The sequence below is a fragment of the Cryptosporidium hominis genome (assembly GCF_000006425.1).
Source record: "Cryptosporidium hominis TU502 chromosome 3 CHRO013126, whole genome shotgun sequence".
Classification (NCBI taxonomy): Eukaryota; Apicomplexa; class Conoidasida; order Eucoccidiorida; family Cryptosporidiidae; genus Cryptosporidium; species Cryptosporidium hominis.
This window is the reverse complement of record NW_667247.1, coordinates 1-12,073: the sequence shown is the minus strand read 5'-3', so window position 1 is coordinate 12,073 and position 12,073 is coordinate 1. Positions and strand designations below refer to the sequence as shown.

Below are 12,073 nucleotides of genomic sequence, written 5' to 3'. Positions count from 1 at the left end.
GATTAGACAATTCATTTATTACGGAATTAAACTTTATTCAAATACAAACACTAATTGAGTTGAAAAGAAGTGAATGTTTGTTTTGGGAAAATGAATTTGAAGGTGGAGATTATTTAACTAATAACTTTAGTTTGGTGGTTATTTTTGACTCCAAAAAAAAACCATATTCCAAAATTCACGGTGATTATTTGATTAAAACTCTAACTTCTAATAATTCAATTTCTCTGTCGAGAATATTAGAGTTACTATCACTATCAATAAAACCTTCAGAAATGAAAAATTTATCAGAAAGAAATTGCCTATTCAATGAAATGGAATGCTTATACACCATTATTTGCAATATTAAGCCATTAAATATCTGCTCGGGGGTTTTGTCTCGTATTATTTCAATATTTGGTCAATTTTTTATTTTAAGTAATAAAATATTATTGAATAAGACTTTTTCACTTAAAATTAAAGATGTATACTATTCATGGTTACATAAAATATTCAATTTCCTAAGAACTTCTATTGGACTCCAGATTTCTAGTGATAAGGTTGACTTATATTTGCCTATATTTCTTCTGTTTTTAGAAACTTTCTCCTTTGAAGATTTAAATGGAGATCTATTTGACTGCAGTATCATTTTCAAGAAATGTATCGTTGAGTCAGTAATGCCAAATCTTCAATCTCAATTATTTTCATCCTCAAACGAATGCAGGAATTTAGTAAATAACCTACTAATCAATAATAAAAAATTTTGTAAGATTTTTGATCAATTTCATTTTAATACTATTCAACCATATAATTTACCTTCTTTTAATTGTGCATTTTCAATACTGAAAAAACTATCTAAAATAATTCGGCCGAGAGAATACTATGTGTCCAATATTTTACTATATTACTATCTGAAAAAATTATCCATTGATTTAGAAAACCAGAAAGAAAGCATAATATTATTAAAAACTTTATTCAACTTGAAAAACTTTGAAATGTTGGATATACTTGACAATATTTACTTTTTTTTAAGTGAAGTAATATTTTCTGAGTTAATTACAAGAATTCAGAATTTCTGTTCTAAAAATTTTGATATTAACATATTGATATTTGGGAATAACAATATTCCATTACAAAGCATCATAAACTTACTCAACATGTTTTTTATTTCAGAATTTATATTTAACTCAGAAAATAATTTTAAACGTTTGTGTTTGAACTTATTGAAGATTCTTTATTTATTTACGTTACTATTATTTATTTTATCCGATTCTGAGTTTATTTCTAACTATTCAAATAAATTTCACGATGGGTTAATTCAAGAATTAGATCCTTCAGAACGATTTTATAACCAAAACTTAAATCAAAACTTTTCTAGAATTATCGAAGAAGTCTGTAGTTTTATTAAAATCATTTTGGCAAAAATTACCATTTATTCAATTTTTGAGGAATCTCATAATCAACTAAATTCAATTCCTAACGATTTTATCACATCAAATTTATACTTGAATTCATTTTTGAATCGTCTTAATATCGCATTAAACTCTAAAAAATGCTATTATTTTTCCTATAAGCTATGCTTAATTTATATTAATTTTATTTTGAAGTGCGACCATCCAGGAAGTTCCGAAAACCTATTAGAAATATTTAACGCAATATTAAACTCATATAGTACAAAATTATTTGAGAGCTCTCATGAAAAGCAATTAAAAAATAAAGGTTTTAAGCTACCAATTACAAGAATCCATATATTGATAAATAATGAAACTGCTAAAACTTTCAATGATTTTATTTTAATGAACTCACATTCAATTTTAAATAATGCAAAAATTCAAGATGTAACAGATTATAAAAGTTCCTTGAACAAACAAACAGATAACCTGCCAAAAAATTTGCTTTTACACATTCTTTATTCTTTATTATCATTTGATGAGCTCAGCTCAGATTGCAATAATGATAAATTTAATTATCTAGAAGTTGAAAACTGTATTTTAGATTATGAACAAATTGACAATATTTTTTTTCAGTTTTTCGACGGTTATACAAAATCTGGATATTTTAACAATGAATTCATTACAACAAATTCATTTTATGATACTAATAAGCTATTTTTACTTCATGGCAATTTAAATAACAATCTTGAAAAATTATATATTCCTCCTCCAAAAAGAAAATCAAATAATCTTTGTAATATAGTAAATATTTTAGTATCGATTACAGTCAAAGACTTTAAATTTCATAAGCTCGTTAAATATACAATTAAATTATTAATAATAGCTAGCCTAAATGTTAATTTATTTAATGGGATTATTAATAAGCAAGATTATAATTCTGATTATATTTTATTCCAGCGTTATAGATGCAGTATTCATTCTAATCATATCCTCGCAAAATTAATTTCTAAATCAAAAAGCAGTTCTGGAACAAATACTCTTTGCGAAATTTTTGATCTTAGTTTACTTTGTGGCTCTTTATTTTCAGCATTCAATAATATTAAAATATACGATTTGAAAGTTAAAGACGAAAACGGGTTTGCTTTATGCAATTCTTCATTGAATTTAATGTCTGCACTTTTGAAAAGGTTTAGTTTCAAAGCAAATGGAATAGAAAGTAATATTGAATATATTAGTAAGACGAACCATCGATGCGAAATTCTTAATGATTTTAAAACTACAATGGGGTCAGACGAATTGCCCATTTTATTTAATAAAGTGCTCAAAGATGTTTTATCAATCGTATTAAATAAACAATTTGATTATAATTGTGTTAATTCTTTGATATCTGAAATCAATACTTCTACCCGTTTTTCACTAAAATCGATTAAAAGAATTTCAGGTATTTTTGAGCCATGCATTATTGATATTTTACTAAATTCTACTCATACGCAATTTCAAGGAATGGTTCTGTTACTACTTACTGAAATATCTATTTCATGGGTAGATTGCTCATACGAGCTTGCTATTTGCATTATTAAATCAATTTATTCAAGTTCATATTTCGTTAGAATGTATTCTTCAAAGTTATTGGGAGAGATTATTTTTTTAACATTAAATATCCCTAATTTGAGTTTACATCCACTAAATGAAATTTCTAATGCAAATTTAGATGGAATCCTGCTTGAAATTTTTATCATTAACTCGAATAATCAAGCTTCTAAAGCCAATTCTTTACTAAATTTAATTTTTCAATCTATCAAATTTTCGGTTAACAATTCAGAGAATAAATATAACTTAATTCATGGAATTTTAAATTTGGGAATTGTTCTGTTGAAAAAATTTAAAAATCAATCTTGTTGGAATTCTTTCAAATCTATAGACAATTCAATTTACGAAAATTTGTTGGTTTTTATTAGAGATAGCTTTACATCATTTAAGCACCCACTATTAAGAATAACGGCGTTAGAACTAATGAGTTTGCTATTTGAACTTGAATTTCCTATAAATGAAAAATTAAATTGTTTGGAAAATCTAATTTATTATTGGAAAAATGTCAGTTCAAAATCTAGAACATTTTATATAGATTTCTCTAATCTAGACAATAATCTGTATTTATCAATAAGTCATCCAAAGAACTATTTTAATGAAAATCTATCAGAGTATATATACTTGATAAAAATAATTGTTAATAATGTTTTTAAATATATTGATTCTGGAGAATTAAACTCATTAATTTGTTTATCTCCAGCCTTTGATAAAATCATTCATCCGAAAATTTTATTTGAATTCTACTCGTCAATTATTGAGATTCTATCTATATCAGAAAAGAAGGATACCTTCGTTCAGAAACTTTTCAACTTAATTGATAACAATTTAAAGTCCATAAAACATTTAATTTCAGCAAACAATAAAGAGCAATACATAAATGAGAAGACGAAAATTAGAAAATTATCAATATTAACGGACTTAGTTAAAGTATTGACAGGGTGCTTGTCTTTTATTGGTTATAATTATAATTTGTCTTTTGTTTTTTTAGAAAATGAACAATCTGATTCAACAATAGAGTCTGTTTTTGACCTGATCTATCACCAAGAGCTTTCTAAATATAAGATTAGCAAAGATGAGAACTCTGAGGAAAAAACTGATATAGATTTAATAAACAGCAAAATCGGAAGATTTTTTTTCGAAGATCAAATTGCAATTTTGGAATTTTCTATTTTTTTTATTAGGTTTTACAAAAACATAGCAAGACATGATAGTATTCCGTATATTATAGTATACGAACTTGAAAAGATAGTATTTGATAAAATTTTAAAGATGGTTTGTAACAACATATGTAATCGAACACAGTTAACACTTGAAAAAAAATGTTTGATTTGCAAAATAATAAGAACTATTTTTGAATCTCTGGAAACTGAATTATTTCTGGAAATAAAAGTTGAAAAAAATGATCGAATTAAAAACTTATTCTGTACAAAAATTGGCATTAATGATATTCATAAAGGAACAATTCTTTTTTTGTTGTGTTTTAACCACAATTATTGGTACAACTTAATGGTTTGTTTAATTTATTTAATAACTGACGAAGCTGCGTCCATCGAAAATAAAGCAATTCTTACTTTTAATTCGTTTGTCCATATTATCAAATATTTCTGTAGTAACTTCTTACATCAAAATGAAGATTCTCACAGCTGTGGCTTAAATTGCTATAACGAATACGAAAATCAAATTAAACAAATTGTCTTGCTTAATGACCAAAATTCTTGTTTATTTTCGATAATAATCTTGGACGTAATATCTGAAAGTTTACGGAGTATGGAAACTCAAAATAACTCCGTATTTTTCCCAAGGGAGATTGATAATATTTGTAACGAATATTTGAATATTTCCCAGGTAGCAACTTGCCAGATTTTCAAATATTTTAAAGCTATAAGTCAAAGAAAACTAAATTCAGATGAAATATCGAAAATTGAGCTCCATTTTGAACAATGGGAGACGCAAATAAAGAGTCAAATTAATCTGTTTAAAAGAGTTTATGATTGTATAAAGGAATGTCCAACCCAGCTAATAAGTATCGAACTTTTTGGGAGCGTTTTAATTGATGAAGTAAGCATTTTAACTTTTGTGATATCAATTAGAAAATTGATTATAATTTCCAAATATAGGGAGATTAATAATAGAGAAGATATATTTGAAAACAGCAGCTTTTATATAAGTTTATTTGAAAAACGCCTTGATTTCCTATTATCAAATATCCATGAAAAAAAATAAATTTCTCCAATTGTAATGCGAAAGATTTTGCGGGGAATTTGACTAAGCAATTTTGCGATTTGTACAATTGTGAAATTTTACAATGACAGATTTTGAAGTTTGTGAGAATGACGAGTACTATTCAAAAATCGAAGATTCAAGCTTTATAGATTTTTTTGAATATTTGAAAGGTAATCCAAAACAAAACTTTATTAAATATACCGAAAAAGTTTGTAATGTAAAATATGAACAAGGAAAAAATGAAAATATATTGGATATCCCACGTCTTAAGTGGATGATTCTACTTAGAATTATCCCTGTTGATTTTTTTTCGCTTTCAATTCATGATTGCTATAAAAAAATTCACGAATTATTAGAAATGGAGAGAAGCAATTATTCTCTCTCTTTTAACAAAAATAAATTAGATATTAGTAAAGTTACTTCAATGGACCCTTTAAAGTTTCATCCTCTATCTCAGATTGCTAATAACCCGTGGAATGAACAGCACAAAAATGGTGAATTATTAGATGAAATTTGGAAAGACGTCACAAGAACCTATTCTGAACGACAACTTTTTTCTGGCTCAAATACGAGACAACTTTTGCAAAGAATATTGTTCACATGGACACGCGAGAACCCTGAGCTGGGATACAAGCAGGGAATGAATGAAATTGCTGCAATTTTATTTTTGATAAATCACAGTCAGAAAATTGTTGATAATAGAGTTTATTCTAATGGTCTAGAGTCAAAGAATGAATACAACGGAGATAATTTCAGTTTAGAACACATTTTTAGGAGCGATTCAATAGAAGCAGACACTTATATTATGTTTAATTCTGTTATGAATGTTTTTGGTTTAAAATACATGTTTAAATCCACATACAATGAATGTAATTCAAATGATAATAATTCAATGAACAACGATGATTCAAATAAACCTCCGATAGTACATAGATGTATAAATATTTATGGCATTTTAGAAAAGGTAGATTATGAGCTGTTTATTCATCTATATAAAGAGCATGAAATTGAACCCCAACTTATTTTTTTAAGATGGATTAGACTTTTATTTTCTAGAGAATTTTCCGATTTGAATAATTCAATTATAATTTGGGAAGGCATCTTTTGTGATGCCCTCCAAAATGGGAAATTCTCTGGTAGCGAAATTTTAATAGATGGTTTTGCGAGAGGGAGAAAAAATATAAATAAAGAGGTCTGTGAAGCAGTTGAATCATCTTTACCAATAGTAAACTTTATTGCTATTTCAATACTACTTGCAAGAAGAAGTGCAATAGTAAATTCTGACTTTAACCATACGCTGAAATTGATAGTTAATCAATCAAACTTATCTATTAGTCCACTTGAAATATTATCAAACGCAAAATCACTATGCTACAGTGTTTCTGCTGAAAACGAGTGCTTAAATTCGCCTAAATTATTAAGTGGTTCAGCTTTTGACGATAAAAACTACAAAAAGGTCCTATTATCCAATCAAAGAAGCCATTTTTTTGAACATAGAGACATACATTATTCTCAAATAAGGTACAACTTAAATTCAGAGCCTGAATTAAATTCAAATGCGCCTAAACTTAATGAAAGCTTATTAGAAATCACTAAGAATTTGTACAATAGTGCGAAAGATATTAAAGATATTGAGCAAGTTAAGTGCAATGTAGTTAGTTCATGTAGGGAATTACTTAGAATTTGTAAAATCTTACAAGAAAAAAATATTTAATAATAAAAAATTATTTTTATTACTTCTATTTAACCAAAAATTTTCGAATATACTAGCGCCAAAATATGAATCTCGACTTTGAATTACATGAAGCCTATTTAACTTTGAAAAATGGAGTAAAATGTCTGTTAAATATTGCATAACATCCATTTTTTGTATATTTATATACCTTTTTGGTAAAGTTGAGGCCTCCTTAACAGATATACCATGGTCAGTTAGCACTCCATATATTTTATCTAGCCTTGAAAAGGCACAGCAAGTTATTAATTATTCCAGGGTTTCTACTCTGGAAGAATTTGTCTCTAAAAACTGTGGGAGGTACGACAAACTTCAAGAAAGTGATTTAGCTTATAAAAAGGAAATGTGGGAATCGTTCAAATCGTGGCATTCAGATTATAGTGTCTTAGCAGGAATAATTTTTGAAAATGCAATTATTGCAGATTCCAATAAAACTCACATAAATCTTAAACCGCTGATATCCAGCTATTTAGATGCATTGATTTGGAGAGAAATTGCTAGTTGTATAATTTTTGGTATTTCAATCTTTACCTTTATTGCCGTATCTCTTGGGTTTGTTTTGTGCAGAGTAATGAACGACAGAGTTGTTTCATTTGAAGAAACATCAAACGGATTATGGAAAGTAAAACTAAGTATATATATATTGAGTACCCTATTATGTGGACTATGTGTTATTTATATTACCCTTTCTATTGTGATTATTGTAAACTTTTTTGCCTTTTCTGATTCTTTTTTAAAATCAGTTTGTTGGTTTGCAATTGGAGCGGATGCATTTTCAAATGGCAATATAAATATTAACACAACTTCAGGTTCATTCAGTATTGCAAAATCATTTTTGAAAACAAATACAACAGTTCCATTCATTGGATCATTACCACTTTACGGTTTATTTCAAGAATTGGGTTCAGTTGAAACATTAATTGAATTTTTTAAAGACACAATTAATTACATTAGAAGTGCAGGGTTTCCAACAGCTCTAAGTATAAGACTAAATGAATTAGCAAATGTTTTTACCAATGCATCAGTAATTAATCCTAATGGAATAGATTGGTATATTCCGGCCAAAGAATTACTTAAGAACTCTGTATTAAATGCTGTAAATTCATTCATGCCAGTGAATGAAACTTTATTTAACTCTATGATTCCGGTTTTAATTAAAATAACTGACATTATAAAATCAGTGGATACTTCATCAATGTCATTTAGTGTTGATGAATATTTTGAAGTTTTCAAAAAATTTATTTCTTACATTTTATTATTTTTAAATGCATCTAGGACTGCAAGCAACATCGTTTTTGTAATAATTACAGTGTTATGCGTTTCATCTACAATAATTGGAGTAATTTCAATTATTTTTTCAATTCTTCACACAAAACTATTTTTATCTGGAAGAAGTCATATTGGATTTTTCCAAAGTAGGTCAGCATTGGTTGCTGTTGCATTCATATTTATGGGATTGTCTACATTTGTTTCATTTGTTTCATATATTCTAACGGTTTCAGGAACAGTAGGGAAAGACTATTGCGGTTGGATAGTTAGTGACTTGTTTAGTCCAATAGGGATGAATTGGATTTCAACTGTAAGTCCCGAATTAGGAATGATTATGAGTATATGTATGTATCCTCTTGCATCGTATATTAAGATTAAAAGTGATAACAAAAGATATCTTAATGAAAAAGATTTTATAACTGATAGGATAAGGGTTTTAGAATATCATGGAATAAAAAATCATATATATTTAGATTTATTTAATAAACTTCAGAGTGATGAGTCCAAAGATAGCGAAAATATTAAAGACATATTTTTCAACTATTCAAATAAAAGCCCTCGATTGTTGTTGAATCAGAATAACTTGTTTAGTAACGAGAGTTTAAAAAGTGAATTATACTTGGGAGATTTGAGTACGAAAAGCAGAGCAATGAATAAAAATGACTTTATTTCCAATTTGTTTTTGAATTATAATAATGAACTACTAAAAAGCAGCTCAAATGATATTTTACTTGCTGAAAGGTTCGGTAATCAGGAAGTAGTTGGCTTGTTGGACGATGCTCCAATAGAAAGCAGTCTGTCCTATTTATTAGTTCAATTGCTACCAGGCTCTTTTGTCAATGATATGTCAAAAATTGTTCCAGAATATATCAATATTATTTCCACCAGCCAAACAATAGCAGAACAATGTTTTAATTACATGAATATATCAGACTACATAAAATATTCTCTAATGTACTTTCCAGACGTGGAGAAATCTACACCAGATGAACAAGACGTGCCTGTATTAGTTTTAATAACTCAGAGCTACAAAGAAGAAAATTGGTTAATGAAAAGTTCTATATTCGGCTACACTACATACACTGCTCTATGTAGCAGTCCTAATTCTGATGTTTCAGCTTTAATGATTTCTCAGTCATTGCCAATTAAGGTTCCTGGCTTGGAAGTTCTCGAATCAATAATATACCCATTTAAAATAAAATACTTGGTAGATACTTCAGATACTATTAACGAAAAACAAGAGAAAATTGAGGAGAATCCTACTTCAAAATTATCTAGTCTAGAAAATATATTTGAACCAACATCTTCTATTACAGAGGATAATACAAATTCAGAAGAGAATTTAATCATTTCAGCAGACACAGACATTGATCAGCTAGCCATAGAAAAATATCATAAAGATAATAAACATTTTAAGGACTATCCAATTTCGAGCTTTAAACATACGCTAGTATGGGTAAAGAAATCAATGGAATTGTATAATCACAATTTTTTTTGTTATCCATTTTCTTGGATAGATATTGAAGGAATAAAGGAAATTCCCAATTTTGGAAATAACAGCCTTTATATTAAATACTATAATAATACATGCAAATACGTTGAATTCCAAGAGTACATTGACAGTGTTAGTTACGATTATTTAATTAACCCAACTAACTTTGCAGCTAATGAGGTCGAGAGACTAAATTTGGTTCTAAACGATAGAATAAGGAAAATGTTTGGGAGTGCAATGATTTTAAATAGTATAAAGACAGAAGCTCATAATTGTGGACAAGTTTCAGTTGACTTTACAAATGGGATCGTTACGTTTTGTGGGATGATCGGTAAAACCAAAGACACTCTTATCGTTATTTTAAATATTGCTACGTTTATAGGTTTTGCAATTAGCATTGTAATCGGAATAATATGGTTAATCTCGTTGAGATATGAATCAAGAATTGCTGACTCAATTATAGAGATGGAACAGTCAAGCAATGAATCGCTTGGCAATGTAGAGCAAGATGATAATGTCAATGTTAAAATAAACGAAGCAGATACTAATCATTGACTATTGAAAAAATAATACAGAAAATTAATAGATACCTATAGTTAGTGAATATTAAAGTAGCAAATTTTATCAATTATAATTTGTGCCAACGATCTACTGAATTACACCAACAATTGCACTCCGGTACAGGGCATTCATCAAAACACTCAAACCATTCACTGATATGTTTAAAACATCCGCCATGGTGACAATGCAAACACCAAGTATACCATTTGCTCAATTTATTATAATTACATTGTTGAGCACAGTCCTTGTGCGCAGCGTCATCATTGATTGAATTACTAATCACATTGATAGACATTTCTGTCAAACAAATTACGCATCTTGGTAGAGGTTTGTTACAATATTTATTGGGGCAGTTTAAGATCATAGATGATAACTCTAAACTTTGAATAGCTTCAGGTTGAATTAAACTATTTATATTTGATTTATTATTGCTCGTCCAACGTAACGAATATCCTACCTGATAGTCTCTATTATAAATATTCTTAAAACCTATTTCTTTTTTATCTAATTGAACTTCAGAAAGGTCTGTATTGAATGATTGAGAAATTATTGAATTACAATCCGTGTTTGAACTGCTTTTATCAAAAAAGCAACTCTGCTCGAAATATGTTTGGCATAATGGCTGCTCGCAATAATAGCAAAATAATATATTCCCAGTTGGTAATAGTGGCTTTAATTGATCCTGGTCAATATGAATCATTTTATAGTAACTCGATCTTAGAATATTAAGCTCATAAAGTATGCCCGATATATTATTATAAGTAAATTTTGCGGATTTAGATCCATTTTTAAAAAGGCTGATTATGTTTGAGCTATAAATTAGATAATATATTAAAGAATTATTCTTCAATAAATCTTTGTATTCATCAATGCAAATCTTTAATAATTCCATATTTTTTTTGAGGCCACCAGAGAGATTAGGAATACACGAGCCAATTAATGCAACTGTTTGAATATCTCCAAATGAAAGAGATAAGTATTTGCGAAAAATTAAATTCAGAAATACTTGAGAGCTCAAATTATAACCAAAATTTTTATTTATATTATTTTCTGGCTCTAAAAATATCGAATCAAGATTTTCGTTTAAATTGAAATTCCCAAGAAAGGTTTCAAATTGTTCAGAGTTGTAGTTATCAGGAAAACTTCTTAACAAAAATGTTTCATCAGTAAATGTATTAAATCCTAAAATTGATATTCCATCTAAAAAACCATTTTGTGCCATTTTTCTTATAATTATTTCTATCAAGTTACAAATTTCCTCCATAGGTAAATAATAAATTCCAATCAAAAGTAACAAATTAGCAGGAATATAAATATAAGAGTTTATTCTCATGGAAGGAATTAATAGTTCATCCAATAAATATGAAGAAAATTGCTTGTTTCGATCATGAATGTTGATAAATTTGGAAAATGCAACAATAAATCTTATTGAAAGTTGAAGGGTAGATTCAAAATGAATATTGCTGTTCCAAATAGGCAAGTAATAATCTTCATCTAGTAAATGTTCGCTTGTTGAAATAATTGAATAGTAGTAGAACTGAATATCTTTTCTGCTTAAAGAAATTTTATTTAGTTCTTCTGAAGAATATAAATTCGAAATAAAAATTCCAGCAGAATTAAAAAACAACTTAATATTTTTTAAAAAAGAGGATTTGAGTAGCTTATTTTCATTATCAATAAAATTATCAAGAATATTTGATAACTTGTCACCGTGGGAAATAAAATTCTGGTATTGAAGTGTAATGCAGTTCCAAAAAAATGTGATTAAAAATGATTCTAATTGAATTGGGTCATTATTGTCTATAAAAGATAGGTGTTTCAATAATAAATGAGGAT

At 27.6% G+C, this 12,073-nt stretch overlaps 4 protein-coding genes across 4 annotated transcripts; 3 read left to right on the top strand and 1 right to left on the bottom strand.

Annotated features, from left to right (window-relative positions):
* The first annotated feature begins 272 nt into the window (after positions 1-272).
* Positions 273-5,183, top strand: Chro.30341 (hypothetical protein). The annotated part of the gene is made up of 1 exon (XM_661321.1): positions 273-5,183. One exon carries the CDS (start codon positions 273-275, stop codon positions 5,181-5,183), a length of 4,911 nt encoding a protein of 1,636 aa, XP_666413.1.
* An 82-nt stretch (positions 5,184-5,265) lies between these two features.
* Positions 5,266-6,897, top strand: Chro.30340 (hypothetical protein). The annotated part of the gene is made up of 1 exon (XM_661320.1): positions 5,266-6,897. The coding sequence occupies one exon, from the start codon at positions 5,266-5,268 to the stop codon at positions 6,895-6,897; it is 1,632 nt and encodes a 543-aa protein (XP_666412.1).
* Positions 6,898-7,018: 121 nt separating this feature from the next.
* On the top strand, positions 7,019-10,231 carry Chro.30339 (hypothetical protein). The annotated part of the gene is made up of 1 exon (XM_661319.1): positions 7,019-10,231. The coding sequence occupies one exon, from the start codon at positions 7,019-7,021 to the stop codon at positions 10,229-10,231; it is 3,213 nt and encodes a 1,070-aa protein (XP_666411.1).
* Positions 10,232-10,304: 73 nt separating this feature from the next.
* Chro.30338 (ENSANGP00000011856) lies at positions 10,305-11,570 on the bottom strand. Its single annotated transcript, XM_661318.1, has 1 exon — positions 10,305-11,570. One exon carries the CDS (start codon positions 11,568-11,570, stop codon positions 10,305-10,307), a length of 1,266 nt encoding a protein of 421 aa, XP_666410.1.
* Positions 11,571-12,073: the final 503 nt, after the last annotated feature.